This window comes from Ictidomys tridecemlineatus, chromosome 10 (genome assembly GCF_052094955.1).
Source record: "Ictidomys tridecemlineatus isolate mIctTri1 chromosome 10, mIctTri1.hap1, whole genome shotgun sequence".
In the NCBI taxonomy this organism is placed as follows: Eukaryota; Metazoa; Chordata; class Mammalia; order Rodentia; family Sciuridae; genus Ictidomys; species Ictidomys tridecemlineatus.
Genome location: NC_135486.1, coordinates 14452877 through 14478662, shown reverse-complemented (window position 1 = coordinate 14478662; position 25786 = coordinate 14452877). Strand labels below are relative to the sequence as shown.

At 43.6% G+C, this 25786-nt stretch overlaps 2 protein-coding genes, 1 long non-coding RNA gene and 1 pseudogene across 4 annotated transcripts in view; 3 read left to right on the top strand and 1 right to left on the bottom strand.

Annotated features, from left to right (window-relative positions):
• Window positions 1-214: 214 nt before the first annotated feature.
• Rnasel (ribonuclease L) lies at window positions 215-14272 on the top strand. 2 transcript variants are annotated; one of them, XM_040277622.2, is made up of 8 exons: window positions 215-388; window positions 2418-4077; window positions 6222-6307; window positions 7529-7734; window positions 8060-8192; window positions 10967-11100; window positions 11607-11654; window positions 12335-14272. In XM_040277622.2, the coding sequence occupies exons 2-8, from the start codon at window positions 2595-2597 to the stop codon at window positions 12519-12521; spliced, it is 2277 nt and encodes a 758-aa protein (XP_040133556.2). In that variant the 5' UTR covers window positions 215-388; window positions 2418-2594; the 3' UTR covers window positions 12522-14272. The 2 variants fall into 2 exon arrangements, with proteins under 2 accessions (XP_040133556.2, XP_005319780.2); XM_005319723.5 differs by lacking the exon at window positions 11607-11654 and having other exon boundaries at window positions 218-388.
• On the top strand, window positions 11107-11601 carry LOC101959674 (signal recognition particle 14 kDa protein pseudogene; annotated as a pseudogene).
• Window positions 14273-21478: 7206 nt separating the features above from the next.
• Rgsl1 (regulator of G protein signaling like 1) overlaps window positions 21479-25786 on the bottom strand; it is a 41794-nt gene continuing 37486 nt past the window's right edge. The window contains exon 21 of the mRNA XM_021722702.3: window positions 21479-21800. The gene's annotated coding sequence lies outside the window, so the exon portion shown is untranslated. The remainder of the gene's footprint in view (window positions 21801-25786) is intronic.
• LOC144367138 (uncharacterized) lies at window positions 23318-25592 on the top strand. Its single transcript, XR_013426426.1, has 2 exons — window positions 23318-23462; window positions 24863-25592. It is a non-coding gene; the product is annotated as an uncharacterized LOC144367138 (long non-coding RNA).

Genomic DNA, 25786 nt, shown 5'->3' with positions numbered 1-25786 from the left:
GTGCTGCACTTGTGTACCACGAACCAAAATGCATTCTGCTGTCATATATACCTAAATAGAATAAATAAACTAATTTTAAAAAAATCCTATAAACCTCCATATAACAACAACAAGATACAAAAGTGATGGATGAGCTGGTGGCTGCAACCCAACAGGTGGAGAGGCTGAAAGGTGCGCGGCCTGGTTCTGGGGATTCCGGGCGTCCACTGAGTCTGCAGCTGTCGCAGAAACGCCCCGCTGGCCAGCTCGCCCTCGCCACCTTCTTACTCCTTTCTTGGCCCCGCCCTGCTGGCTGAGTGACAAGAGGAAATGTTTTCCCCGCAGGGGACCAGCCTTCTAGGATCCGTGGCTGCTGAATGAAGGACTGCCAGGTTCCTGAGCGTGGAAGGTAGGATGGGCAGAGGGAGGCGAGCTGGGGCGGGCGCTGGGGGCCTGCGAAGTCGTTCTTTGAAAACTCCTTTGCACTTTGGGACTGGAGAGGAAAGGGCCTGGGGGAGTGGAAGGAGTGGACACAGCCTGCTGGCCCCCTCTGCAGGAGCCCGGGGGACTGAACCCTTTCCTTCCTGCAAGCTGTGACAGCCCACACACTGTTTACTCCAGTCCTCCGTTTCTAGGGCTTCCCTGGTCACAGGAGAAAACGAAACTGAAGCAGGACTTGACTTCCTGTACTTGAGTGTTTTGCGTGTGTGTGTGTGTGTGTGTGTGTGTGTGTGTGTGTGTGTGTGTCTGTGTTTTCTTTCCTTCTCTGCTCCTTTATGTACACCAGCCCACCTCATATCGGGTTGTAACCAGAACTGTGTGCTGCAAACTTTCCTTCAAAGATTTCATTGCTGGGTGATCAATCATGTTTAAGTTGCACAACTGATTAGACCTGAAGAGGTTGGCTTGGTGAATGATGTCGCTGGTGCCACTTATTGAAATTTTCAAAAGGGGGGGGCTGTTAATTGAATGAGATCTTCCGGGTCCACCTGAGCACAGTTGGATTAAACCGACAGGCCCTGACACACCCCGCCTTTCTATTTGTGTAGTATTTATATGCACATGGGTGGGGAGAATAGGCATGATTCATTACATTGTTTTTTCATAAAGAGATGTGATTAGCTCTACAATTCATCGAATGCCTGATATTTGCTACATGCTGTATTTTAATGCTCTCTACACACATGACCTTGTTTAGTGTTGTCCCCATTTGAGGAAATTGGGACTCAACTATCTCAGATTACACAATCAGGAAGTTGCCTTCAAAAGTTATACCACCAGGTCCTCAAATTCAGAGTTCACGGAGGTCAGAATTCAATTCTTTCCTTTCCTTCTTTGAGTAGGCATTCCAAGTGGACTTGCACCAACTCAACAAAGGCAGGGACGGGCCTGGCTGGTGACAGAAGAAACGCAAAAGGACCCAAGCGATGAAGTGCACTTTTCCTATTAAATGAGTTTTTTTTTTAAGAAATGATTTTTTGTTAGTCAACGTACATATAATGTTGAAGGAGATTTGTTGATATAGATTGAGAATGTTAAACGCAATCAAAACTTTGACCAGTCATGCAGTTCTTTGAAATCTATTGTAAGATCTATCAAAAGGTAACAAGGTAAAATGAGCTGAATTTGCTGCAACATTCACTCAAACTTATTTTAAAAATCTTGCTTAAAACATTAAGGAAACACTCAGCCATGGAGAAAATGAAACAACTGTGGGATGGCCTATTACACACCACTAAAAAGCTTTAGAAAGATTTTGTGATAACAGGAAATTTTGCATAGTATGACATTAAATGGAAGGAACCAGGATACTTACACATTCTGACTATTATTTTTTAAAAGCCCATAGAAAAAATACAGTAAGGGGCTGGGGATGTGGCTTAAGCGGTAGCTCGCCTGGCATGCGTGTGGCCCGGGTTCGATCCTTAGCACCACATACAAACAAAGATGTTGTGTCCGCCGAGAACTAAAAAATAAATATTAAAAAATACTCTCTCGGGAGGGGGATAGTAGAGGATAGGAAAGGTAGCAGAATACATCAGTCACTAGTATGGCATTATGTAAAATGTGAATGTGTAACCTATGTGATTCTGCAATCTGTATTTGGGGTAAAAATGGGAGTTCATAACTCACTTGAAACTATTGTTTGAAGTATGATATGTCAAGAGCTTTGTAAGGTTTTGAACAACCAATAAAAAAAAAATACTCTCTCTCTCTTTAAAAAAAAAAAAGAAAGAAAAGATACAGTAAAATATTATTCATGACTCTTTCTGGATAGGGAACTATAGAGTAATAATGTTCTTATGTTTAATTTAAATATATTCACAATATTCTGTAAGGTAGAAGTTCTGTAGCGAGTAAGTAGATGTATTCACAACAAGTTGCTAGTAAAATTAATGGCTATGACTCAAACGTGTTTTCCTGTTCTGAAACGACAGAGTGTCCAGGTGGGATGTCAGAAGGCTGACAGTATTGTTCCTCTTGATACTGCTGGCTGCAGCCAGGTAATCCCAACGCACACTCCAAGGCTCTGACCAAGTCCCAAGGAGAAAAACCATCATTTTCTGAAAGAAAACGCAACAAGTTGCAGCCAGTGGCCTGTTACACACCACATCATGGAGACCGATGATCACAAGGCCACCCAGGAGGAACCCATGTCGTGCAGCCGTGGGACAGCTAGAGTGGAAGACAGTTGTAAGCTGATTGAGGCTATTCACAAGGAAGATGTGGATGAAATCCAGCAACTGCTGCACAGAGGGGCTGATGTCAACTTCCAGGAAGAAGTAGGGGGTTGGACACCTTTGCATAATGCAGTCCAATGTGGCAGGAAGGACATTGTGGAACTTCTGCTCCGTCACGGTGCTGACCCTCACCAGAGGAAGAGGAACGGGGCCACTCCCTTCATCATCGCTGGGATCATGGGACACGTGGAGCTGCTGCAGCTTTTCCTTTCCAAAGGGGCCGATGTCGATGAGTATGACTCCAATGGCTTCACAGCTCTCATGGAAGCTGCTGGGCGGGGTAGGATCAAAGCTCTCAGGTTTCTTTATGAGAGCGGAGCCAAGGTGAATCTGCATCGAAACTCTAAAGAGGAACAAAAGCGGCTGAGGAAAGGAGGGGCCACGGCTCTCATGGACGCTGCTGAAAATGGCCACACAGATGTCCTGAGGATTCTCCTGGATGAGATGGGGGCAGACGTCAACGCCAGGGACAATATGGGCAGGAATGCCTTGATCCACGCTCTCCTGTCACGCTCTCCTGATAGCAGTGTGGAGGATATTACCCGCCTTCTGCTGGATCACGGGGCTGATGTCAATGTGAGAGGAGAAAGAGGCAAGACGCCCCTGATCCTAGCAGTGGAAAAGAAGCATGTTGGTTTGGTACAGATGCTTCTGGAACAAAAGTGTATAGAGATCGATGACACGGACAGCGAGGGCAAGACAGCCCTGCTGGCTGCTGTGGAGCTCAGACAGACCCCGATGGCCCAGCTGCTGTGCCACAAGGGGGCCAGCACGGATTGCGGGCCTCTCGTGAGGACAGCGAAACTGAATTACGACCACTCCCTGGTGAAGCTCCTTCTCTCCTGCGGAGCTAGAGACTGTTTCCAGCCTCCTCCTGAAGACTGGGAGCCCCAGAGTTCACGTTGGGGGTCAGCCCTGAAAAAACTGCACAGAATGTACCGCCCGATGATTGGCAAACTCAAGATATTTATGGATGAAGAGTATAAAGTTGCTGAGACTTCTGAAGGGGGCATCTACCTGGGTTTCTATGAGGAGAAAGAGGTGGCTGTGAAGCTATTCCTCGAAGACAGTGCACGTGCAGAAAGGGAAGTCTCCTGTCTGCAGAGCTGCCGAGAGAACAGTAACTTGGTGACACTCTATGGGAGCGAGAGCCACAAGGGCTGTTTGTATGTGTGCGTGGCCCTCTGTGAACGGACTCTGGAAGAGCACTTGGATGTGCACAGAGGGGAAGCTGTGGAGAACGAGGAAGATGAGTTTGCTCGAAATGTCCTCTTATCTATATTTAAGGCTGTTCATGAGCTGCACTCGTTGCATGAATACACTCATCAGGATCTGCAGCCAAGAAACATCTTAATAGGTGAGTCCCTCTCTCAGTCATTTTGTGTGTGTGTGTGTGCTGCTATGACAGAGTGCCACAGACTGGGAAATTTATAAAGAATAGAGATTTCGTTCTAGGAAGTTCATTGGCATCTGGCAAGAAACTTCTTGCTGTGCTGTCCGCGGAGGAAGGCAGAAGGGCAGGAAGGACAAGAGAGAAAGAGGAAGCCAAACTTCTTTTACATCAAACCCACTCTGGATAATGGCATTTGTGAAAGCAGATCCCTCATGATGTACTCAGCTCCTGAGAGTCCCACCTCTTGACACCAATTATAAACTATAAAACTCCTAGAAGGTAACGTAGGAGAAAAATCTAGACACCCTTGGGTTTGGGGATGACTTTTTAGATGAAATATCCAAGACCTGATCTATGGAGGGAAAAAGATGGATAAGCAATAAGAATTAATTGACTTGATTAAAATATAAACATTTCTGCTCTGTAAAAGGCACTTCAATAGATGACAAGCAAGCTATATAGCCTGAGAGAAAAAAATATCTGCAAAAAGACATGTCAGTTAGACAGTTGTTACCAAAAAGAACAAAGGACTCTTAAAACTCTAAAATGGAATTACCTGATATTAGAGAAACGGCATTTAGGCTCCTCAGTAGCTGGGTGGAGGGCAGATCCTAACTGCCCACAAACTGTTTATGATTTAATTGCAGAAACTAAGCCTAAGTGTTTGAAAAAAAATTATAGCATTTTAATATCATCTGTTGAATCTAATAGTAAGAGGTTAAGGCCGAGTGTTAGGAGAACAGTGAAGTGTTCCAGTTAGGCACCTTTGGATTCAAGGGCAGAAAACACAACTCCAAGTGGCTTCAAAAACGAAGGGAAATTATTGGTTCCAGTTACTGAAAACCATCCCTGGATTTCCATGCACACCCTACCTGCCTCTGCAGACTCTTGCAGGCCACTTCCCGACTTCAACCCTGCTCTCTGGACCCTTCTTTCCATCAGTTTGGAATTCTCCAGGTTCCTCTCAGCCTTGGGAATTCGTGTCTGGAATTCTACTTCGCTTTTTAGTCTAAGTGTTTCTTCCTTAAAGAAGACTGATCCTCACCTCCCCAATCCTAGAGCTTTCCTATGGCTGACGGACAACCAACCAACAATGCTCTAAATCCAAGTCTGTCTTGGCGTAGTGTTCCACTAAATTAAGCTAACCAGCCACAATCCAGCTGGACGTTTTATACAGTTATCACAGAGCATCCTGTACTTTGTGCTAGTATTTCCACAATTGCAAAGATATTTTTACATTCACTTGTGTATTTATTCCATTGAATATCTGTCTCCTTGTTGGGAGACTCTAATCTTAAACTCTTGGATGGGGTACTACTCTCCTCATCATTTTGCCTCTTAACAAACACGTTGAATAATTCAATGGATTCATGTTTGTTAGGCTCTGGATTCCCATGGCTTGAATGTCTAAGTATGGAATCAAAGGGGTTCTAGAAGCACACCGCTGCACCGGCCTTCACCCTGCTTGGGGTTACCCAGCCTTCCTTCTCAGACTCCTTCAAGCCAGAAGCAGGGGCCATATCCTGGGAGGATAAATCACCACCATCCTTTCATAGTGTTCCTGACCCCTCCCATCTATTCATCCCTCTGTCGGAGGGCTCGGTGGCTTTCTTCTAGGGAAAAAGAACCTGAAGGGGACGAGGAAGCAGGGATTTACGATAAGCACATCCCTGCCTAACTTGTCGCGGTGGGCAGTGGGTGATGGGCTTACTTTATGGATGGCTGTGCCAAGATGGTCTTGCATGTAGAGTCTTGCTGGCTGCTGCTCATTAGTCATGGGATGTCCCCTTAACTCCCTCCAACAGCTGCTTTGCAAATCTGTGCTGTTTGCCTCAGGAACTGCACAAACGGGGAGCCGATTAAATTTATCTTCATCCTTTCCTACTCTCTGGCCTGGAAAAAATAAAATTATGTCCTGCCCCCCAGCAGATACCTAATAAATCAAATGTTAACTGCACAGGACAGTTTTTGGGGAGTAAGTAGCATCATTATTTACCTTCTTCAGAGATGATGGATTATACATCATGTTGCGTGTTTATTTAAATCAATTGACTGCCGCATCGTGGAGAATGGGTATTTTCCATGCCCTTCTCTGCACTCTCCCGTAGATTCCAAGAAGGCTGTTCGCTTGGCAGATTTTGATCAGAGCCTCAAGTGGACTGGAGACCCACAGGAAATCAGGAGAGACCTAGAGGTAATTTCTACAATCTGGCGTTTTCTTTTTCTTCTGCTTCCTTGCTTGTTCATTACCTTAGTGCAAATGGCCGATGAGGGGGGGTTTCCTTTTTCACCGGGAAGGAAAGAACTTTCACGGCTCCTCTGACCCCCACCACTCTGTGTCACTCACTGTCCGCCTCTGTGGACACTGGCCCCTTCTTGGCTTCCTCTCATGTCAGAGCTCTTGCAGTGCAGAGGAGAGGTGTCATGGCGGAGCCCGTGAGGCACTGCCTGTCACCTGGTCCCTTTCAGGTCTCTTATTATCGCTTTCTCCCTCCACTAGCTAAGTAGGTAACTAAATTGAACATGCCATTCCTCTTTTCTTAGTAATTCCAGGAGGTATTTCCAGATATCACCAAAATTCCTTCAGGAGATATTTTCTGCCTAAGGATAATGTGGATGAGACTTCTTTTCCCGACTCTGTTCAAACACATGCCCTCAGCTCCGACGAAAGTCAGCTACTGAGGCCCCACGAGAACTCCAGGGAGGGGTGGGGTTGATCCTCAACTGGGAAAGAGACAAAACTTGGCCCCCAATTTAATTCCCTGACATAGCTGTTTCTCCTGAAAGGACACAGAGCCTGGCCCTGCAGACCAAGCCCCTGGCGGATCTGGCTTCTATGGGGGCATTTCTCTCCAGGAGACTGACCGCTGGGCAGGAGCTCATCACCCGTGTCTGGCCTCTTGGTTTGGCAGCTGCAGATGTCAGCTCCTCCCCTGGCTGATGGCTAGTGCAGAGGGTCCTGTGCTGGCCTCCTTCTCTGCCTCTCCTCCCTGCCGTGGTCTAACTGCTGGGTTACTCTGTGCTGTTTCCCACCTGGACAGTCTCTATCATCTGCTGCCCCATGTAACCCTGGACCTGAAATCCCAGTTCTCAGCCAGTCCCCTGGAATTCACCTTGTTTAGAAACATTCTCCCTTCTCTGATTTCTCTATGTTCCATCAGTGCATTTGACATCCACCTCCAATCTCTCTTCCTGCATGTCACCCCCCCCACAAAAAAAAAAAACAACCCCTGTACCCTGGGATTCCCTTTTAAACTGTGTGGACCATACAGTACTTTGAAGAATTCTATACATGAATCTGTGTCTTCTCTCCCTGCAGGCTCCTAGAGATTTCTTCTAGCACACATTATCCAAAGTTACCCAAATGGAGAGGGAATTCATAAGCCCCTTTGGCTTGATTTCTGGTTTTATGTAGGCCCTTGGACGGCTGGTCCTCTATGTGGTAAAGAAGGGAGAGACTCCTTTTGAGGAGCTAAAGGCTCAAGGCAATGCAAAGGTGATTGAACTTTCTCCAGATGAGGAAATTAAGGACCTCATTGATCACCTGTTCTGTCCTTTGGAACCTGTGAAGGACCATCTGGGTGACCTTCTGGATCATCCTTTCTTTTGGAGTTGGGAGAAGTAAGTAAAACTCAAGTGTGGATCTCAGGCCTCAGAATGGAGAAGCAGGGGTGGAATGGAGAAGGAGGGGCGGTATGGGCAAGGGTCAGGGCTTGTTCTCTCTGCTTGGTATATACTGGTTTTATGACCTCAGAGGGGCAGTTTAACCTCCTGGATTCTGGTTTTCTCTTCTGAAGAATAGGGGGGAGAAAGAGACAGCTGCCTCTCCCATCATGCAGAATTTTAAAAGTTTTACTACTTTTATTAAAATCCAAAATCTATCAGTTTTCTCTTCCTGCAAATAGTGGGAAAAATGGAATGACCATGATAATTTTGTCCTTCTCAGACGCTATAGGGCACTTCGGGATGTGGGAAATGAAAATGACATCAAGCGTAGAAAAACTAAGAGTGAGATCCTCACACGACTAACACCTGGGTCATCTGAACCTCCCAGAAGTTTTAACTGGTGGACATATAAGGTATGAACAATTTCTGTTGGTGTAGACATTATTCTGGGATGAATCCATGTGCTATTTTATGTGAGTTATTTTTTTTAATACTAACTAGGAAGTGAAAAGGTGATATTTCCTCCCTTCCTCTCCATCCAAGTCCCTCTTACTACTGGCTCTTCGAGGTCTCTGCTTCCCCAAGAGACCAGCTGTGACAGACTCCTGTTCTGGTTATTCTTAGGATGGCCTTGACCTGAAGCCTGGCCAAGGGCCTATTACCATAGTGACAAGGGTGGCTGCCTGAATAGAGCAGACACTAAACCATGGGACGCTTCCACCCAGGGAGATGGCTGCCTCCTCTGCTTGTGAACAGCTGTGAGCATCCACATAGAGACCTACGTGCTGCCCCCACAAAACACATTCGGGAGACAGGATGATCTCTAAAACTCCCCCTCTTCAAGAAAATCTGCCTGGCTTGAACTAAATATAGAGGAACCCCAAAGAATTCACCACCATCTCAATCTTGCCTTTGCCATCAGAACTTTCATTAGGATGAATGAACAACATCTATCAAATAGGCCAAGGCAGACCAAGGCTGGGCAGACGAAGCAGAATAGGCACAGTCCTTGTGGTGCTGGACACTTGCAGAAAAAATGCTGTGCGACGTGGCCTGGGCGTCCCTCAGACACGTGTCAAGGACTGTGAGAGATTGGTACTCGGAGGCCTTCTACTGAAACCAGCAGCTCCCCCACCCCCGGCCTCTGTTTCCCCTGTAGCTCTTTATTTCTGTTTCTCTTTTTGCTCTTCTGCCCTCACTTGTCTCTGGACTACCTCCTGCACTCTAAATGGCTAGCTTAGCATCTGCCTTCTTTGCTAGTCTTTGAGTTCCACGATGTCTGCTGTCTCACTGGCATGAAGTAGGTCGACCATGACTCTTTGCTAAATGAACATCTATAAAACTCCAGCTCAACCCTGTGGAAATGGAGACATTTGAATCTAGAGCCAATGACAGGGACAGTCGAGATTATGTAGCTCTTAACTGTTACATGGCGGCCATAGTTCTCAGGACTTGGAGTCCCCACATTTAATCCTTAGAAGAGCCTCTGTGGTAATCATCTATGCTTTGCAGATAGGTAAGCTGAGGCATAGACAAATAATCTTTCAAAGGCCGAACCAGTATGAGGTGTAGCAGGATTTGAAGGTGGGAAAAATGGCTGCTGAGGATGTGTGGTCACTGAAGTCCATGTGCTATGATGCCGTCAACTCTAACTCCTGTAATCCTGGAGGAAAGTGAGGTCAGGAGATGGTTATAAAGTACCTGAGTTGGGGCAGCCAGAGAGTGGCAAATCTAGAAAGAAACACCTCTTCTTTTGTTCCCCAATGCATTAATTCTTTCCCCTAAATTTTATTGACTTATATTGAATTTTGATTGAGTTCAAGTCTTACCTTGTCATTCCCATGTATTTGTTTATTTATTGGCACATTGCAGTTATACATAATAGTGGGACTCATGGTTACATATTCCTCCATGCACAGAACATGATGTGTTCAGTTTCATTCCTGAGTACTTCCTCTTTCCCTCCCCTTGTCCCTCCCTTTGGTCCCCTTCCTCTACTGGTATCCTTCCTGTTTTCATGAGATTATCCTCTCCTTTTCCCCCCCTTTCCCCCTCTTGCATTCATATAAGAGAAAACATGCAACACTTGACCTTCTGAGTCGGCTTATTTCACTTAACATAATGTTCTCCAGTTTCCTCTATTTTCCCACAAATGACATAAATTCATTTTTTTTTATGGCTGAGTAAAACTCCATGGTGTATATATACACCACATTTTCTTTATCTGTTCATCTGTTAACAGGTACCTAGCCTGATTCCATGTCTAGCCTTTTGAGGAAATTCCACAGTGATTTCCATTGTGGTTGTGGTAATTTATAACACCAGCAAAATTGTATATAAGTGTTCTTCCCCCCACGTCCTCACCAGCATTTGTTGTTGTTTGGATTCTTGGTTTCTGCTGTACTGACTGGAGTCAGATGGAATTTCAGTGTAGTTTTGATTTGCATTTCGCTGATTGCTAAAGATGTTGAAAATCTTTCATACATTTGTTGACCATTTGTATATCTCCATTTGAAAAGTGTCTGTTTATTTCTTTGGCATATTTATTAATTGGGTTTTTATTAATTTTTAGTGTTAAGCTTTTTGAATACTTTATGTACTTGATCCTTATATTAGATTGTTTTTCTTGTTGATTTCACGCTCATTTGTGCGGTCACATGGTTGTTTTCGATAGCACAGGTCTACCGCCCAAGTTTTCCTGACTATCTACTGTATGTGGTTCTCAGCCTGCCCCATGCCACCACCACCCACCTCTGCTCTCCATCTGAGCAAGCCTCTTTAAGGAGGAAATGTAATCGAGCATGAATTTGGAAGGGCAGGATAAAAATGTGCATACTTTAATGAGCAGATGTTCTAGTGTAGTAGCCAAAGATTTCTTTTTTCATTTTTTAAAAATTTTAATTTATGATATATGACAGCAGACCAAAGATTTTTTTAAACCACGTTTTAATGTATTTCATTTCTTATGAAAACAATTCACTTGAAAAATAGAGGCACAAACTTAAAGTTATCTATAAACTCCCATTCAAACAGAACTATACTTAACATTTTGGTGTACAACATTTACTTGTTAGCAATTAGTAATAGGCACCCTATATTCAATTTTAATTTTGCCAATTGGTATTAAGATGCCATCAGAATTTATTTGTGTGGCCACTGCATTTTTGTGTAACGTTTCATTTTTTAGATTGACAAAGATGTTATGAAACGCATGAATAAGTTCTACGAAAAAAATGGGGATTTCTACAGGGACACTGTGGGTGATCTGTTAAAGTTCATCCGGAATATGGGAGAACACATTAACGAGGAAAAAAACAAATGGTAAGTTTTGTTTTTATTCTTGTAAATCTTATGTGAAATGAGAGCAACTCCGAGGGGAGGGTCCCACAGCACTCGATGGTGCTGCTGGAGAGCAAGCAGTTCCCGATGGAGCGGACCAGGCTCTTCCAGAAGTGTGGGTGGTTGGGCATCGAGTACACCCGCCTTGAAGCGGTGTGATGGTCAAACCGAACCCGCACCCAGGAAGGGTTCTGTGGAGGGCGTTGAGCCCTCAGACTACAAGTGTCTGTCGAGAGCAACAGACGGGAAAAAGAGGATCAGCACAGGGCGAGCTCCAAAGACGTGAAGAAGCTTCAGGTGGCTTATTCAAACCTGCTCAGAGCTCACATGGAGGGGGCTGAGGACCAGAGACAGAGCAAGAGAAAGAAGAGCAAAGCGGCTGGGCGAAGGGCACTGAATTCTCTGCTTTTACCAAACCACCGAATACTTACTTTTCCTTTTGCTTATAGTTTCCATAAATCTATGTTTCTGTTTCCATGTGATATTAGGGTCATTTTGGAGAGAAGAAAGGTTGCAGTGTTTACAAGGTTGTTGTGGTGAGAAACTAGTTTATTTCAGATCTGTGATGCATGGTTATATATTCCTAAATTATAGTTAAAAAAAGAGCAATGTATCATGAAACACCTGATTCTCAAAAAAAAAATCCAATTCTAAATTTATATGTGTATGGAAAGAAGGAAGTTTATTTTGATAAAAGAAATGCAATTCCTCTGCTGTATTTGGGAAAGGGAGATCACTGTGGTCTTTTATCTTCCTTTTAGTTTTTGTTGCACCCCATTGAACAGAAACTTGTGACTTCTTGTGTCACTAACACAGGAGATGGGACAGCTGGACAAAGTGAATGAAGAGTTATGAAGGTCTTGGTTAAATTGGCTTTTTTTTTTTTTTTTTTTTTTGCCAAAAACATTAGCTGCAAATTCATACACTTACACAAAACCTTGAAGGTCAGGGCTCTTTCAGATTTGGGGATTGTACATAAGGGATTGTGGAATTGTATCCTTTCCATTTGATGAATGAAAAAAATGAGGTTCAGAAAGATCAAGCAGCCAAAGGTTGCACAGTCACTAAGGAGATGAGCCTGGCTCTGTCACTTTTCCAAGTCCTTCTCTATTAGGCTGTAGAAATAAAAGAGCAGAGCATGTCCTGGGTCCTATGTTGTGAAGTGCTGGAGAAGATCTGGGAGCAAGCATGTCAAACCACTTGTGTTTCATTTCAGGATGAAGAAGAAAATTGGAGATCCTTCCTGTTATTTTCAGAAGACATTTCCAGATCTGGTCATCTACGTCTATAGGAAGTTACAGAACACGGAATACAGAAAGCATTTCCCCCAAACCCACAACCCAACCAAGCCTCCGTATAACAGAGGTGGCCAGGGAGGGAGGCTGGCCAGCCCTGAGTATTGAGTCTTTCAAGTTCAAGGAGCCACTTACTAGCTATGTAATTGGCAATCACAACTCTCGGAGCCTCTTAGCTACACCGTTGCTTGTGAGGGATGAGTTGGACAGCAGTGTGTCAATTTCCAGCACACGCATTCCACACTTTGGTAACAAAGGCAGTGTATGTTCAGACTTCCCTGGTCCCTGATAGTGGGCAAGGCTTATTGGCAGGGACTGGGAGAGCATCCTGCTAAGTTTTCTCTTGTCATTTGCAACAAAGGAGGGAATGCCAAGACCTCTCAGGCCACGTGTTTTACAATGATTATCTCATTTAATTCTCTCAATGACCTACATGATAACAACCAGAACTTATTATCCCCATGGAAGAACCTGAGGCTCAGAGAGTTTGAGCTACTTGCCTGAGATCATATAATCTGCACAGAGCAAGGTATAAACGGAAGTTACTGTGATTGTTCTGTCTTACTTAGGTACTTTAAAAACTTAATTAGCGGCCCAGGGCTTTTTTGGATGAGACCCAAAAGGAATATGCCAAAAGAGTTCCAGGAAGCTCATTCATGCATTCATATTTGTAAGTCTACACACTAGTTGTATGAATTCCATTCCTTTAAGCACTTGCACCGATTTTTCATGACCTTAAGAGAGTAGGTCTCAACTAGGGGCAATTTTGCTCCTCAAGGGGCATTTGTCTGTGTCTGAAGAAGTCTTTGGTGTCACAGCTCTGGGAAAGAACGACAATATTGGTGTTTGTAGGTAGAGGCCAGGGCTTCTGCCAAATACTCTTTGGTGCACAAGACAACCCCCAACACACAACACCCAGATCAGAACATCAGCGGTGCCGAGACAGATAAATCCTGTCTTAAGGGACTGAGACGCTTTTGAACTGGCTGGAGGCCCAGGACTGTGGAGCGTGTGGACGACCCCAGAGAGGAGTGACCTGGATTTATTTTCTTGCTGCCGCATCTGTAATGGAGCACTTCCTTTTGCCATCGGCCACTCAAGAAGTTCCCCATCCACCCTCACTTCCCTGCTCCACTCCGGGTGCTCAACACATGCTTCTCTCCACCCTGTAGTTTGATTTCCCCACTGGGATTGAAGCCCCTTAAAGCTAATGATTATCTGTTTTGGAATTTGTATCTTCACTGCTTAGCCAAATGTTTGTCCCGCCATAATGCTCAATGAGTAGCCACTGAATAATTACTATTTATTATTATTCATGTACAAAGAAGAGGACATCTTTGCACATGAAAAATAATACTACTTTACATTTTATGGTGCCTTATAATTTATTCATATCTATATATTATCTCATTTCATTTCCAAAATAATTTTTTCAGGTTGTCATTGAAATCCTTATTTTGCTGATGAGGACATTAAGGTTAGAAATAACTTCGATGTACTCTAGGATATAACCAGGGAGTTGTCGCTGTTTTTGAATAGGTTTTCTGACACTCATTCTGGAGTTTTTTGCACTTATCATCATGGTGGCTAAGTTAAGATGGAACCTTGGAATGGGAATGTAATATGCAAAGAGGGTGGTATCCGGTGCTGGATAAATGATTGTACGGAATAGAGTTAAGACATACTGGAAGAAATAAACTGAAGGGCTTTTTTAAAATGAGGGATCTATGAACAGCAAGATTGCTCTAGGTTTCAAAGTTAAGTATTGGTTGTCTGATACATAGTGAGTACTTGGATATGTCAGTCAAAATGCCCATGTGTGAACAGTGCTCAATACAATTTTGATTTGTCTTATTAAATTTGATTTTCTTTGAGTGACATTTCTACTTTAGAGACTACTAAATAAGCAATTCCAGAATGTTTTAAGGAAGGACATGTTGCTCTTTAAAGGAGCAACATGTGAAAAGGAGCCAATTTTTAGGCCTCCAGTAATTCTGGAACAACGTGGGCCCTGGGTATTTTCATGGGGAGAGAAGGAAGGAATTAGTAATTTTATCCTCTGCTTCTACTCTCTAAGATTTTTCTATCAACACTCTTCAAATATTTCCCATTCAGTTGTCATTACCACAGTCCCTCCCTCCCCCCTCCCCCTTTTTTTGAGCATGTAGCTCATGTTAGGCCGGGTGATTGATTCTGTGCCTGAGCTTGCCAAGTGGAGGTATCAGTGACACCCAGAACATACTGGACAAGCAACATGGGTGAGATGATGATGGCAAAAGTATTAGATCTGCCACTTGCTGAGCACCTTCTCTTTTCTAGTATGAAACTCTTTTAGATGTGATGTCCAGTGGTGTCCCTGATTGTGCTCTGAGATTATTTTTGTTCTATAGAAGATACAACGAATGCTCAGAAAAGCTCTTTAAGATGCCAGAGTAGTAAGTAGAGAGGCAGGATGCTAACCCAGGTCCGTGAGTCCAGGGTGTGGTCTTTCTGGATGCCAAAGAGTGAGATGGGGCAGGTGGGAGCAGTCACGGTTCAGAAGTACGAGGGCTTTCTTGCTTTCCTCTGCACTGAGGTCCAAGAGGTCACATTACCAATGACGTTCACAGTGCCAAACCACTGGGTCACACCCCTGCCTTCATGAACCTCCCAGCTGCGGCTGAGTCATCAACTATTCCATTTCCCCGGGAACTTCCACAGCAGCCTTAACCCTGCACTCTCTTGTCTTTCCTTCGCCTTGGCTGGTCTGCACAGCACCCTCTGCCAGCTCCTTCTCTGTGCAACTGCTAGATATTGAGTGCTCCTTACTGAATCCTCGAGAACTTCACTTTTTGACCTTTGTCCCTGGATGATATGTTTGAGTGCCATAGCTAACATCATCATAAACAGGCAGGGGATTTCCAGGTTTTGAAATTTCACCTCCCCCTCTTGATGTGACCACCAGTCACCCCTATATGTTCTGTGTCATTTGACTGACACTGAAAATCAGATCAGGTCCCTTCCCTGCTTAAAATTGTGGTTAGAAGAAAACTGTTCACCCGCCAATTGGTAAACGTACTGGCAAAGTCTACAGCTCTGTGCGCCTCACCTATCAGCTGCTTATCTTGAAGGCTTCACCGAATCTGAGGTGATCTTATCTCTGCTTCCTCTGAGGGCTGGGAGCATGGCCTCCTCAGGGGCATTGGTTTGGGGGTTCCCTCTGCTGTAACTTTAGACTGCCAGGCTCTGCCTGCTAGCTTCTATTTTCTGGGCCTCGACTACAATGTGACTTCCTTAGATAAGACTTCCTTATTCAAAGTTGCTCCCAGCCCTTATTTTTTTGATATTATAGCTCTAATCACTATCTAAAAATATTAAATTTACATGTTCATGTGTTCTCTCCCTCACCAGGGTAAGAACATGAGTTCCATATGGCAGTGATATTGTCTTATCCATTATCATATCCAACCCCCATTATCTGGTGCAACTTCCAGAACAAAAGAGGTTCTGATAAACATTTAGAGTGGGAAGATAAAGGTTTCTACAATTACAATCATTGTGTGATAACTACCTAGTTAGAAACGTGTGTTTAAGATGTACATTGAAGGTCATGTCATGGTTCATCTCTACACTAACTCCATTACCTCTGCTAGGCCAGGTGAATATAAACATAGTAATCAGTTGGGCCTCATCAAGAAGGAAATAATCAAGCAAAAATTACAGGAAGCAAGAGAGTAAGAAAGCTTCAGGAATATTTGAGGGAATAAGCAGAGAGAACAATAAGTTAAAGGCCTTGGAGTGTGTTCACACCTGACCTGTTGGAGGACTATAAAAGTGTGTATGTCATATATGGAGGGAGCCAGGGAGTAGAGCTCAGAGCCAGGAGAGAGGGGCTTTCCTTTGTCTTGGCCAAGACAAAGGAAAGGGTTAGAGTCTTTGAGTTTTAGCCGAGGAGTCCTGGGCCACCCAAGTAGAAATTTCATCCCAACCTCCTTTGCAGCTAGGTAGGGTCTGGCCAGAAGAATGTAAGCAGGAGGGACAGAAGTAATTACTTGCCTTTCTCTGCCTGTTCCTTCTTTTTCTTTTCTCCCTGCCTTCACTGTCTACATACTCATTTCTCAGCACAAAGCTTTTAACATCATCATTAGCTGATCAACAGATTTATCCCCAGCCAGCCTCTCCCTGGTTTCCTGATGCACATGCTAACCTCACATGATATCTCCATCTAAAGGTCTAATGGAAGATCACATCTAGCACGTCCAAAATGAAGCTCCCAATCTTCCCCCTAAACCTCCGAGAACACTTCTGTCTTTGTTAGTGGCAGCCTTGTTCCTTCAGTTGCCCAGGTCAGAATGTTTGCCACTGTCCTGGGTCCCCCCATCCCTTTGTCTCCCACCAGCCCTCCCTCTGTCAGCAAATCTTGTGGGCTCACCCATCAAAACACATCCACTGTCTGACCTGCAATCCACTTCGCTGCTCTCACCCAACAGAAGCTACCAAATCAGTTGCATGAACTGTTTGGTGATGATCTAATTCATGCCCTTGTTTTTACTCTCCCCCTCTGCAGTCTACTCACAGAGAAGACAGAGGGAGTCTCTTAAAATTTAAATCACACCATGCCAGCCCTTGCCCACATAAACATTTCACTAAAGAAGACGTACAAACAGTCGACAGGCATGAATGAAGATGCCCAACATGATTATCCTTTAAGGAAATGCAAACTAAAACTACAATCAAGTTTCACATCATATTCATAGAACGGACATTACAAAGAAGACAGAAAATGACAAGTTGTGGTGAGGTTGTAAAACATCATAACTCTTACACATTGCTGGTGGTAAGGTTAAATTGTATAGCTGCTCTGGAATTCTAGATATGGTGTAATTCAGCAATTCTACTCTTAGATATATATACAAGGAAGATGAAAACATGACTCTGTACAAAACTTGTAGATGAGTGTTCACACCATCATTATTCATGATAGTCAAGAAAGTGGGAAGAGTTCAAATGTCCATGAACTGATGAATCCTAGATGGAGTGGTATATCCACACCTGTGAGATACTCTTCAACAATAAAAAAGAATGAAATACTGTTACTGAAACATTGTTAAGTAAAGCATTCTGTAAATGAGAGAAGCCTGTCACAAAAGGTCATATATTGTGTGGTTATGTGAAATGTCTAGCATGGGCAAACCTATAGGCCTAAAGTAGTTCAGTGGTTGCATAGAGCTGGGGAGAATAGTGGGAAGAAATAGGGAGCGAATGCCAGTAGATGTTTTTTTTTTTTTTTTTTTTTTTTTTAAGGAGTAGGCAACAAAAAAGTTCTATGTTATATTGTGTTTGTGATATATAACCCTGTGCATATACTATTAAAACACTGGCGATACATTCTAAATGGGTGAATTGTATAGTAGGTTAAATATACTTCAGTAAGTTTGTTAAAAATCTTTAAAAATATAAAAATGTGACATTGCTTACATACTTTAGGGAGTATCTGCTACATCCTGTGTGCCCCCCACCCCCTCTTCCTTCCTTCCTTTCTTTCACTTTTTAAAATAAAGATTGTGGAAAGGTAGGTGAAGTCATAGAAAAAAAATATTTAAATTTACCAGAGATCTTACAATATTCTCCAAGTAAAATGCCACAGAGATTGTGCTAAGTGGAGAGACTATATAGGCGTGAGAAAAAGGCACAGGCATATTCATTGGGAGAAATAAATCACTATGCTAATTTTTAAGAAGTTGGTAAGGTACATTTGTACATTTTTGATCATACTCCTGGAGGGAACTATGGAGTTATGTAATGACTAGGAGGATGGAGGCAAACCGTCACTGTTCTCAAAACCATAGAAATGTCGAGTGCGTATCAGGAAGGCAACTTTTTACTTTAGTAGCAAAATCTGAAGCTGTCCATTTCCCTCATTCCTGACGTAAGCACACAGAGCATGGCGAAGGGCAGAGCCGGGAGCACACACCGCCATGTGGACATTTCTTTTATAGGGACCCAAAGAACTGGAGCCAACCAGACAAGGCCGACTAGAGTGACCAGAGGCAAATAAATTTGTGTTTGTCCTCTTCCTTCTTCAGCAATAAAATGTATATTACACCCATCAGTGGTTCTCCACCCTGGCTGCACACTAGAAAACCCTTGGGTCCCACCCCAGGCCAGGCCAATGAAATCAGAACCTGTGTGGGCCCCAGCGGCATCATTTAAAAAAACCTTCCAAGGACTTCTGATTTCTGATCTAGCATATAAGGATCTTAGAGTGATCACTGCCTCATAATAACAAATAAAGAGTTGAACAAATTGAAAAATCAACAACTCTTCTTAGGAGTGAGGTTATAGGAAAATGTCTGCCCCCAAACTAGAGAGAGAGACAGGCAGATACAGAGAACCACAAGTTTCAGAAGAAACCCACCTCCATGGGAACAAGTTCTGGGTAGGAAAAACTAAACTGCAGTTGACAAATTGGTAGAGGATCAATGTGGGCCATTCTGAAAGAGAGTGATTTCAAGGGGACCCAGTTGTGGGGGAGCCCCCCAATGCTCCTCCAGGAGCTCTATGGTTCTTACAGTTAAAATCAGAGGAAAGAAGAACATCCCATCAGGCTCCTAACATGAGATGGAGACAAGTAACCATTTTGAAATACGCCAAGTGAAGATAAAAAGATAAAAGACCAAGTGAAGATAAAAAAATTATTTTATCTTATTTTTAATGGCTCTAACAGAAAATATTGTGTTCCAAATGTTAGCAACAATGTATTTGATGCATGTAGGTTAAGTCTAAGTGAAATGAATGACACCAGTTATATACAAAATGTGAGGGAAATGCTGGGAATATTTTATCACTGCAAGGTATACTAACACTACCCAGGAAGTGGTGTAGTCTTGATCGAAGTATCTTGAGTTAATTGTAAATGTATATTGCAAATGCTAAGTTACTGAAAGAGTAAAAAGAGAAGTAGAATTGCTATGCTAAGAAAGGTGAGAAAATAAAACAATACAAAATGCTCCATTAAAACCCACAAAGGCAAAAAAAGAGTGGAAGACAAAAATGGGACCAAAAAACAAGAAAATGAAGAAAAATCAGCAAGACACATGATAGATATTAATCCAAATATACCAATAATTATTTATATATTAATGCTTTCAAGACACCAATTGAGAGATTGTTAGTGTAGATTAAAAAAAAAAACAAGACCCCACTATATTCTGTCTACAAGAAACCTATTTCAAATACAAAGACATATGTAGATTAAAAGTAAGATGATGGAGGTAGACTCTCCTAATGCTAATCAAAAGAAAGTATAGAAGTCTTATTAATTTCAGATAGAGTAGATTTCAGGGAAAATTGATCAGAAATAAAGAGGGGCACTACTTTGTGATACTGAGGTCAGTTCTCCAGGAAGACATAAGTGTTCCTAATGTGTGTGTACCCAGCAGAGTGTTAAAATATGAGGCAAAGCCAAAACTACCTGCAGGGAGATGGAGATGCATTCACTATTGAAGTGGAGGCTTCAACACCCTTCTATCAGAAATAGATCAAGCAGGCAGAAAATCAGTAGGAACATAGTTGAAATTGACACCACCATGAATCAACTGAATACTCTGACAGCGGTAGGCCACTGCATGTAACAGTAGCAGAATACACATTCTTTCCAATCACCAAGGTAGATTACATTCTGGGCACATTTTATCAACATTTGAAGAATAAAAAAAATCATATATAGGTATGCTTTCAGAAATTACACTAGAAATAAAAAAGAAAGAGAGCAGGAAAAGCCCCAATGCTTCAAGATTAAGAAACACATTATCTCAAGTTAGTCCTCAAATAACCCTAGGAGGTACCTGTTGTCAGCTCCATTTCACACACAGGGGTGATGGGTCTTGATGAGGGTTTAGTAATTCTGAGATCCCAGAGATTTAATTTAAACCCAGCTTGCCTTGAGGAAAACTTTGAGCTCCTCCTGGCCTCAATGGGGGTCAGGGGACAGTCCAGGTGTCAAAGCCACTGGAGGAGACTGGCCAACCCGTGTTCTTGGTCCAGGATGGGAAGTGTAAAGTTCACTAATATGAAGTCAAACAACAACAAGTGCTGGCGAGGATGTGGGGAAAGGGTACACTTGTACACTGCTGGTGGGACTGCAAAATGGTGAGGCCAATTTGGAAAGCAGTATGAAGATTCCTGGGAAAGCTGGGAATGGATCCACCATTTGACCCAGCTATCGCCCTTCTCGGACTATTCCCTGAGGACCTTAAAAGAGCGCACTATAGGGATACGGCCACATCAATGATTATAGCAGCACAATTCACAATAGCTAGTCTGTGGAACCAACCTAGATGCCCTTCAATAGATGAATGGATAAAAAAATGTGGCATCTATATACAACAGAGAATTATGCAGCACTAAGAAACGACAAAATCATAGAATTTGCAGGGAAATGGATGGCATTAGAGCAGATTATGCTAAGTGAAGCTAGCCAAGCCCTAAAAAACAAATGCCAAATGTCTTCTTTGATATAAAGAGAGCAACTAAGAACAGAACAGGAAGGAAGAGCATGAGGAAAAGACTAACAGTAAACAAAGACGAATGGGGGGAGAGAAAGGGAGAGAGAAGGGAAAGGATATGCAAATGGTAGGAGACCTTCAATGATACACAAAAGTATAAGAGGTTATGATGGGCAAGGGGGAGGGGGAAAAAGGGAGAGAATTGAACAACAGCAGAGGAGGCAGAGAGGGAAGGTGGGAGGGGAGGGGAGGGGGGATAGAAGGGGATAGGAAAGGTAGCAGATTACAACAGTCACTAATATGCCATTATGTAAAAATGTAAGTATGTAACAGATGTGATTCTGCAATCTGTATTTGGGGTAGAAATGGGAGTTCAAAACCCAATGGAGTCAAATGTATGAAAGATGATTTATCAAGAGCTCTGTAATGTTTTGAACAATCAATAAAAAAAAGAAAGTAAAAATTAAAAAAAAAAATTAATCTCTTAATTGGAAATGATCCTGGGAGCCCCCTGGGAAGCGACGTATTGTCTTCCCTGACACCTTTTTTGTAAAGAAGAGGATGGCAGGCCCACAGCGCTGAGTGTGGATGTGCTTTATTTTGGCTAGTGACCCCCAGTCCTGCTGGAGGTGTAGGGCTGAGGACTGGCACTCTGAAGCACTATAGACATGGGCCACCCCCTCCTCAGGGATGACACTTGGGACAGTTGGAGACACTCAAAATGAGGGGCAGATGTTTTGTCTACAGCTGTAGAAAAGGGGGAGATTTCATGTCACTCTGACACAAGTATCTGAAAAGGCTCCTGTGAAGGTGGAGGCAGATCTCTCCATTTCTCTTGTTCTTTCTTCTTTCCTCTCCCTCTTTCTGTCACTCTTTAGTGTGAATGGGTTGTTTGTGCTTCCTAAAAAATAAAACAGTTCTTAAGGCATCGAGAATTATTGGAACATTAAAAAGTTTCATCAAGTAAATAGCATCTGATGTTTCTTCTTTCTGGTGCTATCACAATTGTAATTGACTATTGATTTGATTTTCTGGTAATAGCTCTGTCTAAGGTCACCAAAGGCATAAACTTCATATTCTGTTTCCTCTTCTACATTCCCAGCAACTAGTGCAATTCATTTACTTATGCATGCAATATATTTTGAGGGGGAAACTATTACATGCATGTTAAGTACTGTGTTAAGTACTGGAGGTACAAAGAAAAATAGGTCAGTCTCTGCCCTCAAAAGTATATGATCCAAGTCTATAAGGGTGTAAAGATCTAGATCACTATATATCCCCCGTTAATAAAAAACTGGGTTATTAGCATAAATCACACTTTCTACTCTTTGTTCCCTCCAAATTAAACCAATATTTTATTATTTTCTCCTTTATCATATGTTTCTTATGTAGATAGTCTCAGGCTGAAGAATTAACGCTCAAGATCTGCATCATGTGATTTAGAAAAAAAATCTTATTCTCACTATTCAAGTGATCCTTTATTTGCTTAATTCTACAATGTGGTTTTTCCACTGGAATTAATTTTCATATTGCTGAATACTGACTGATGGCTAATGGCACCAGGATAATAGAAGGACATTTTAGATACTCTTATTGCTGGAAGGTGGAATGAATGAATGTGTGTGTGTGTGTGTGTGTGTGTGTGTGTGTGTGTGTGTGAGAGAGAGAGAGAGAGAGAGAGAGAGAGAGAGAGAGAGAGAGAGAGAGAGAGGGGTGGGTGGGGGGGAGAGACACAGGAAGATATAAACCTGGAAGCTTGTATTAGAGTCACATTATCTATGGCCTGGTGTTCTCTGATAAGGAATGGAAGCTCTATTCATTCGGGCAAAGAAGGAGGATACATAGTCTTCCACATGGAACAGATCAGAGTTGGTCTTGATATGCGGGGTGAAGTAGAGTATGTCCGATGTGTAGAGAGAGGAGTGAGGAGGCTAAGATTAGGAGGTGACTTCCCAGTGCTGCTGACACAGGATGGGGGCTGACCTAGGCTATGCCAGTAGGCAGAGGGGAGGATTGGATGGAGAGATGCTTCCAAGACCAAGTCCCAAGGACTTCCTGCTCCCCCAGCTGAAGTGCAGGAGGCAAGGCTGAGGGACGGCTGAAGGAGATGCTTATGTTTTCTGTCTGGGGTTGAGAAAGGGAGTGAAGGAGCCAAGGCTAGTTTGGGATTTATTAAATTTGCAATGTCCCATTATGTAATTGGAAATTTGGATTCTAAGCTTAGAGGAGAAACTGGGAGCAGGGGTTTCGATGCAGTGCATTGCAAGAAGATAGGCTCAAGAGCAGAGCTGTGGGAGGCTGATATTCATGGAAGAAGCAGGAGGAGGAGTCAGGGCGACTGAGAAAGGATAATCAGAAAGACTTGGCAAGAAGACAATGGTGCGCCCAAGGTCTAGGAGGCAGGGACGGCCTTGGAGGCCTGGTTCTGAGTTTTCACACTCTTTTCCAGGGAGGTTACTCTCAGGACTGTAGGAGGCAGTCTTTGTTGTGGCCACACCTGATCCCTGGAACCTGTGAAGACGCTATCGTACATGGAGAAAGGAATTTGGGATATGAAGTCAAGGTTAGAGAACCTAAAAACAGAGATTATCCTGGATTATCCAGGGGGGCTCTGACAAGGGGATTTGGGAGGCAGAGGAGGGGACTGGAGAGGCATGATGGTGGGATCAGGTAGAGAAACTCAAAGCATGAGAGGAGCTTGTTTCACCATCACCAACCCTAATGATGGGGGAGGAAGGAGGCCATGAGCTAAGAGATGCAGGTGGCTTCTGAGAGGCTGAGAATGGCTTCAGCTGCTGCCAGCAAGGGGATCTCATGGCTGCTACTGCAAGGACTGGGTCTTGCCAGCAACCTGAATCAGCAAGGGAGAGGTTCCACCCTGGGACCTCCAGGAAGGAACACAGCCCTACTGACACCTTGACGCTAGCCCAGGGCGTCCCAGGTTAGGCTTCTCTTTCTTTTTTTCCTTAGTAGAAGGTAGGCTGGTCGGCTGGCCAGAGCTGGTCGTCATGGTTCCCTTAGAGACGTGTTCTCACGTTTACCACAGTCTCTACCACTCCCTGTTGCCTCTCATGGGCTGCTTTACTAATTTACGTCACCAGCCTGCACTCTCTAGGGGATTGCCTTTGTGACAGCGGCTGAAACTGGCATTAGGACATGTTAGAACGAGAATCTCTCAAGGGAGGGCATGAGAAACCTGAAGGAGCAATCCACATGGCTCGATGAAGAGCAGATTCTTCTCCTATCTGGGTTGGTCCTCGCAAGTGTCACGAGCCCTTTTAAATAACATGCTGGTGTGTTCTTCCATACCTGCATCTGAGTATGCCCAGGGTGAAGTGGAGAGGGAGGGAATTAAGAAATGGAAAGACTCAGTTTCATGTGGGTCAGCTAAACTCTTTTTTTCTTTCTGAAGTTGAATCTGCCTCCTGTCAACATTGGGTTCAGCCATGCCTGAGCCCCATACCTGAGGGCCTTTAGGCATGTGACCCTGGGTCAGCATTTTACTAGATCAGTCACCTTGTGGCACTAGCCTTACATTCTCTCTGGTCCAATGAGCAGGGCTCTTGACTTGTTCCTTATTTTTCAGTGGGGGTGGGGTGGGGCTGGGGTCCTGGGGGATTCAACTCAGGGGGTGCTTTACCTACCAAGCCCTATCCCTAGCATTTAAATTTTTTTTTTGAGACATGGTCTCTTTAAGTTGCTGAGGTCTCACTAAATTGCAGATGCCAGCTTATAGGTTGGCTTTGAACCTGCAACCCTCCTGCCTCAGCTTCCGGAACCTCTGGGATTACAGGTGTGTACCACTGTGCCTAGTTGACTTATTCCTTTTTGATTGAGCTCTTTCCTGGTACCTCAGTTCCATAACCAGACTCTTCTCCTTTTCTCTCCTAGTTCCTTGTCTAAGTTTTGGCCTGATTTTTAGGTATTCTGTGTCATAACCACTTTTCCTTTGATTAATTGAAGTCCTGCTTTGGAGATCTAACCTCATCACAGAGGAGGGTGAAGAATCTCATTTGCTGCTTCTGGAACTTCCTTCTGGATGCTTGCCTGGCTGGGCCTTCTTCCTGGGCCTGCGAGGCACCCCACAACTTGCTCGCCTACCTCACACCTCCTCGGTAGTCATGTCTGCCCACAGTTTTTCTGAACCTCCTGAAATCACAGCCCCACTGGATGATCTCAGTCCTTTTGGGACATCACAATATTTTCCATCCTTTGGAAAAGTCTAGGAAACAAAGGTCATACGCATAGCAGGGCACTGTGGCTGGAAAATTGAAAGGATTCTCCAAAAAGCTTTCTAGTTCTGCTGAATTCTGCAACCCATAGAGACGTCAAGCCAACCTCTCTTCAGTCATCCCCAGTTCAGAGACTGTTCGGGGAACCCTGTCATTTTACATGTCACTCTTTTTAAAGGACAGAAAATGAGTCTAGTTACTCTAAAATTAAGACTAGTGTTCGAGTCTTTAGGTCAATAACTTTATGAAGAATCTGTTAGTCAGCAAATGAATGGAATTCCAGGGTAGAGCTATTCCTTTTGTGCATGAGAATTTGCATGGATGGCTACCACAGAACAAGAACAGGACAGGGTGTGCAGACTGCCATTTATCACCTAGTGATCTTGGAAAGTTCACTCGCCTTCTCCATGCATGTTTGTTCTTCATCTCTGAAAATAAATGATTTCTGACATGGCTGCTCAGAGAGTTGTTGGGATGATTTTTCTGAGACAATAGATGCCTCATTGTGAAAATGGGAGATTCTAGCACTAAAAGACCCTGCTGTATTACCTCTGAGAATAACAGTACCTTGCTTCCCACAGTGTTCAATGACACTTCCATCCATATGTCACGGGATTCTTTAACAACCCTGAACCAGAGTTTGCACAGGGCCACG

Coding starts and splice junctions, on each gene's coding strand:
- Rnasel (XM_040277622.2), top strand. CDS start 2,595: ATGGAGACCGATGATCACAAGGCCACCCAGGAGGAACCCATGTCGTGC. Junction 4,078..6,221: donor GCCAAGAAACATCTTAATAG/GTGAGTCCCTCT, acceptor ACTCTCCCGTAG/ATTCCAAGAAGGCTGTTCGC. Junction 6,308..7,528: donor AAATCAGGAGAGACCTAGAG/GTAATTTCTACA, acceptor GGTTTTATGTAG/GCCCTTGGACGGCTGGTCCT.